A 6,242-nucleotide genomic window follows, 5' to 3' on the forward strand; every position below is an offset into this window, starting at 1 on the left:
ATGATGTGTACCAAACGGGTTCTTGCCATTTTGTGTCTACTGGGCGGATTTTTGCATCACTTAAACGAGGCTGTTACGAGCTCAGAGTTTAGGTTGGATGGAGATTATTTGATTGGGGGACTTTTTGATATTCATCTTGCCAGCAAAGTTCTGAATGGCGACAGACCAGAAACTATCACCTGCTCAAGGTGAGTTTTCTAAACTTGGTTAATGCCTTTCCATCATATCATTTTGATAACATACTAGATAGCATTATGTGAATATATTACCCTGAAATTTATAGAATTTCAACACGTTTTTATTTAATAAATTAATGCAATAACAAGTTGTCATTCCAAATATAAATAGGTATTGATGAAAGAGCCAAAAACTGACTGTGTTATCTAATTATTTTTCAAGAAATTTGGATTTCTAATTATCTACTCAGGAAAATTTACATTTTACATTAATTTTTCTTCTTCTGTTTATCATCAGTGGCAATTTCTGGGAAGCAATTGCATATACAGTTGAAACCAGACTTATATAGCATAAATAGGTATATAACCATTTTTATCCTTGATTACATCAGACTAAACATTTTCAGCTTTAGGTCAGTTAAGATAAAAAAAATTGATTTTTTTAGGAAAATTACAAACAACAAAAGCTATAACAATAAATCTTTTCAATCTCTGCTAGGGTGACTAGGCTGACTCACTATGGACTAAAACACCTGGAAGATAATTTGTGATTTTACAATGTTTATCCTGTTTCTGTCCACAGCCACCCATTTATTCTAACAAGTTATCGAAGACTGCAGATCATGAGATTCTCCACCGAGCAAATCAATAACTCCACCAACCTGCTGCCAGGTGTAACTCTTGGCTATGAAATTTTTGACCACTGCTCCGACACGAAGAATTTTCCAGGCATTTTTAAACTCATCTCTGCTGACGGCATCGTCCAGCCTTGGGACCAGTCAAATGTGAACGTCTCTAAAGTGATCGCAGTAGTTGGAACTTATACAAGCACAGAAACACTGACTGTGGCGCCGCTCTTCATGACGAATCTGATTCCTATGGTAAACCAAATACTGAGATAGGCTGGTCGATAGGTTTTCTATTCCATTTCATGTCATATAATAATACCAGAAGGTTGTCTTGAAAAAATAATCCATGTGTAAATTATTTTTCTTTAACAGGTCACCTATGCAGCTGCTAGTTCTGTCTTATCGGAAAAAACATATTTTCCTTCTTTTTTGCGAACAGTCCACCCCAACAAACACATCATAGAAGTTTTCTTTTACATTTTGCAAAAATTCAACTGGCGCTGGGTTTCATTCCTGTACACTGATGGTGACTATGGAAAGGATGGCTTGGACTTGTTTCAAAATATGATCAAAGATACTGAGATCTGCCTGGCATACACCAAAAGCCTTGATGAAAACACAGATTATCCTCCGATGTTCCAGCAACTAGAGTCACAGAGGGTAAACGTAATCATCGCTTTCACCCTGGAATGGACGGCTGAAGATCTCATTAAGGGAGCCATAAAACATAATTTCACCAACAAAGTGTGGATAGCAGGGGATGGATGGTCTTTACACCAAAAGCTGCGAAGGGAGAAAGGAATCAGAAAGATCGGAACCGTGCTTGGAGTTGCTGAGCCAGTAATCACAATACCAGGTTTCAGTGATTTCATCCACTCTTCAAAAACCCTGTGTCAGACTGAAAACCCAGAGCAAGGAAGATTTTGCAATCAGATTTCAAACTGCAACAACCTAACTGCTGAAGACGTCATTAATGCAGATCCATCGTTCTCTTTCTCGGTTTACGCTGCCGTATATTCCATAGCCAAAGCTTTACATGCTGTGTTGCAATGTGGAGACGGAAGGTGTAACAGAACAATACCTGTGAAACCACATATGGTTAGTATGCAGATGTTTGTTTATTCTTTTTCTGTGCAATCTACTTCTCACTGTATGTGACATGGGAAAAAAGGTGAAAAACTGGCAAGGTGTAAATACTTTTGCGAGGCAGTATATTGCAGATGTTAGCTCTATTGCTGTAGCTACATGTCATGAAATTCAAAAAGAATATCTGCCTGGTATATGATCAGCTGCTGTTTTTAAACACGGATCCATAATCTCACAGTTATTAAGTACAAAGAACTAAAGCACTATTCATTTTGCTATTGTGACTGAAATGTGTCAATCCCGCACCTTCAATGCAAACAAGAAATCAACATTTTGTTTACCATGACAGGTTCTGGCAGCACTTAGGAAGTCCAACTTTACCCTACTAAATCAGAGAATTCAGTTTGACAAGAATGGTGACCCCAAGTTTGGATCGTATTCGATATTTTACTGGAATCAGATCGGAGAGACGGAGGAGGTTGGCGTTTATCATTTTGAATCATTTTTTCACATCAACAGAACTAAGATCCAGTGGCATGGAAATGGAGAGGTAACTATTTTTACCACATTTGAGGGTTTTTTTTCCCTGCTATTTTAAATTTGTGAAGATGAATTTAAATGTTTGCAGAGACTGAAACTGTAAGAGACAAACATGTTAAGTGCCTACAAGTGTAAATATATAAAGGTTAGGTCATAATTTAGGGCATTTGATAGATAATTTTGATAGATACATTTTTAGATAGTTCTATATTTGCATTCTCTTAAATTATCCAAATTCTTTTCCATCTTTACCCTTCTCCTAAATGTAGATTATTCAACATGGTTGCATTGAATAAAACACTGTTGAACTTTTTTCTCACTGGAATTTAATTTATATCTAAATGGTTTTAGGTCAGTTGGGAATCTAAAATAACTTTTTAAAATTAAGTTCCAGAAGAATGAGAGAATTGTTTAGAGCTTTTATTCTAACTATTTTCAAATTTGAAAGTTAAATACAGTCCCTCAGTATTTGGTTAAACCTTTTGAGTATTATTTCATGAGCTTTTACAAGAGTTTGCTGGAATTGTTGGTCAATTCCTTCAGACAGAACCAATGTAAATAAGTCCAGTTTGTTGTTCTTTTAACTCCCACACAAACCCTTGCCACACATTTGCCACACATTTAATGTGAGATTGAGATGAGGGCCCTGTTTGGTATCTGCAAGTTATTGTTGTCCTTAAGACACTTCGAAACAAATTTGATGGTTTGTTTTGGGCCATTTTAGGACTTTATTAACTTAGCTCAGTCAGGCATGTAAATATTAAACTAAAGGATAACGCAGACTTGTTGGGATATTCAATTATCTTCCTGATTTCTTTGGATTTTTATTCTATATCACACAAGGAAGGAGTGTGTTTGATTTCTACATCCTCAGGTGTGCCTCTAATTATTTCAAATATGGTGGATTGACCTACCAGAATCTTACAAAGATTGACATTTCCGTCTAGTTTAAAAGCATGGCAATGCTAGTGAAATGAAAATAAATACATAAACAAATAAGTGAATAAATTCTATGAAAAAACCTTAATTCTCGTCAACCTGGCATTCAACAAACACAAATACGTTTGGAAATCCTGGCTGCATTATGTGGAAAAATCAGTATTTTTCTAAGGTCTATCTAAACATCTGGTTTCCACAGGTTCCTTCCTCATTTTGTTCCAAAGAATGTCCAGCAGGATTTTCTAAAACACAAGAAGGAATTTACAAATGCTGTTTCAATTGCACAATCTGCCCAAGTGGAACTTATATCAACACTACAGGTAATTAATTATATTTTTACAGAAAATAGGGAAATGTGTAAAGGTGATGTTTTGAATTTTCCTAAGAATATTTTTCTTCTTCAGCACTTTGTCATCCTTTAACATGAACCTTTAACAGAGTTAAATATATTTTCCATTGTTGTAAAAAAACAGAGGACCCCTACAACTGCATCAGCTGTAAGGAGACGGAGTGGTCTGACCCAGGAAGTACGCTGTGCAGACTGCGCCTGGTGGAGTTCATACCGTTCACAGACAGCGGCGCCATAGTGATCGTCATGGGAACCTGCACCTTGATGGGCCTCACAGTTGCTATATCTGTTCTCTTTGCTATCAACTACAACACTCCTGTTGTCAGATCTGCTGGAGGACCGATGTGCTTCCTGATTTTAGGCTGCCTCGCTCTGTGCAGTGTCAGTGTGTTCTTTTACTTCGGCAAACCCACAAGTGCTTCGTGTGTATTTAGGTTTTTGCCGTTTCTGTTGTTCTTCACCGTTTGTCTGGCAGGTTTTGTTGTGCGCTCTTTTCAAATTGTTTGTATTTTCAAAATCGCAGCTAAATTCCCCAAACTCCTCAGCTGGTGGATGAAATACCATGGACAGTGGTTGGTCATCAGTGTGGCCTTTGTCACACAGGCTGTTCTGCTTTTAATCAGTTATTCCATAACCCCTCCCAAGCCTTACAGTGATCGATTGTTATATTTGGACAAAACCATTCTAGGTTGTGACATTGATCTAAAATCGATGTCTGGCCCTGTGATTTTTCTGACGTTATTATGCTGCCTCTGCTTTATTTTTTCCTACATGGCAAAAGACCTCCCCAAAAATTACAATGAAGCCAAATCCATAACCTTCTGCCTGATGCTGCTGATCCTCACCTGGATCATCTTTGCCACTTCAAGCATACTTTACCGGGGGAAATATGTCTCATCATTTAACGCATTGGCAGTGCTGTCCAGTCTTTATTCTTTTCTGGTGTGGTATTTCTTTCCAAAATGTTACATTATTATGTTCCATCCTAACAAAAACACACAACAACACTTCCAATGTCTGATTCAAAATTATACCAAAACAATTAGCCAGTAGTTCTCTATAAACGTGTTTCTATGTAGGAGACATCAGGACCGTGTTAGTTGGCTATGTCAGAATATCTTAGCTTTTGGCTTTTTATTAATATCATCTCAGGAGAAAACTTTATGATTTATGTTTAAAGTTCTATTAATAATTTTTCTTGTAAATTCTGGTTGAGGATTATGTGAATTAGTGTTTAGGAAACATTGAATTACAATCTCTATTTGTAGCCATGAGAAAATAATGACTTTCTTAAATACATATTTTAAACTCACCTTATGTGACACTGTTCTTTTTAATTAGACTGTTGTCTGATCTTAAAAACCGTAACCTTTCTTGATTTCTTTAGTTATTCAACTTCCATGTATCAGCTTTCCAAAACAGTGATTTTATCTGTGTTTCTTATGTTTTAACCTGTCTTCAAGTAAGAATTTCCCTACAGGGTCAATAATAGATTGACCCTGATACCGTGCTGAGGCTGAAGCTCTTTGTTGCTGCTCGCTGCCATCCATAGAGTTGTTGGAAATAGTCTTCTCTCAGTGTGGCAAAAGGATTAGTCATGCAAAGCTCATTTGAAAGAGGATGTAGCTTTTCACCATAAGCCAACATTATCTGGTTGAATGAATCAAGTCATTTGTATGAATTTGCTTGTAACCTCATGCAGCAGCAACATCACGTCATGGACAACTCATCCATGAAGGATGGATGGATCCATCCATCCATCCTTCTATCCATCTGTTCAGGTTGCCAGTCAATACAGTCAGTCTAGTTCAGCCAATCGCCTACCACAATTTTGGACTTTGGGAGGACATCAGAGTACCTAAAGAGGCTAAGTGAGAACTTTCAAGCTCATCCAGCCCTGTAAAGCCTTTACACCAAATAAAAACTTNTTGAACAAGTATTTGGCAGCTGTAGATATTTTGCATGCTTATTTGTAACTATCAAATGTGACAGCCATGTTTATATGACATGTTCAGCTCTAGCTTAGTAAAATACTTATCCGAGCTCAACTCTTCATGAGCCAAGTTCAACCTTTAATGTAAAAGACGGGGCAAATCGGCAGTGGCGCAAAAAGTGAGTATGCAGCGCATGCAACGCATAGGGGCGCTGCATGTGTTTTGTGAAACTAAATGTTTGACTAAGCAATCCTTTCAGGTGCAATAAAATTTATAGTGCTAAAGTACTAAGTGCCTACATGAACCTAAATATGAATAATAAACTATATCTTTGTCTTTTTTTTCTGTTGACAGCCAACTTTTCATTCCATCAAGTTATCGGAGATTTCAGATGATGAGATTCTCTGTAGAGGAAATCAATAACTCTACAAACTTACTACCAGGTGTAACTCTTGGCTATGAAATATTTGACCACTGCTCAGACAGACAAAATTTCCCTGGTATTTTTAACCTCATCTCTGTTAATGGTTTCATCCAACCTTGGAATGAATCACTGAGGAACTCATCAAAAATGATTACAGTGGTTGGC

At 37.1% G+C, this 6,242-nt stretch overlaps 1 protein-coding gene across 1 annotated transcript; it reads left to right on the plus strand.

The window, feature by feature from the left end:
• On the plus strand, positions 1-4,865 carry LOC103138981 (taste receptor type 1 member 1-like). The gene is made up of 6 exons (XM_007553406.2): positions 1-188; positions 760-1,057; positions 1,178-1,903; positions 2,241-2,441; positions 3,570-3,690; positions 3,844-4,865. Exons 1-6 carry the CDS (start codon positions 1-3, stop codon positions 4,770-4,772), a joined length of 2,463 nt encoding a protein of 820 aa, XP_007553468.1. The 3' UTR covers positions 4,773-4,865.
• The last annotated feature ends 1,377 nt before the right edge of the window (positions 4,866-6,242 follow it).

The sequence above is a fragment of the Poecilia formosa genome, unplaced genomic scaffold, assembly GCF_000485575.1.
Source record: "Poecilia formosa unplaced genomic scaffold, Poecilia_formosa-5.1.2 Scaffold56, whole genome shotgun sequence".
NCBI classification, from domain to species: Eukaryota; Metazoa; Chordata; class Actinopteri; order Cyprinodontiformes; family Poeciliidae; genus Poecilia; species Poecilia formosa.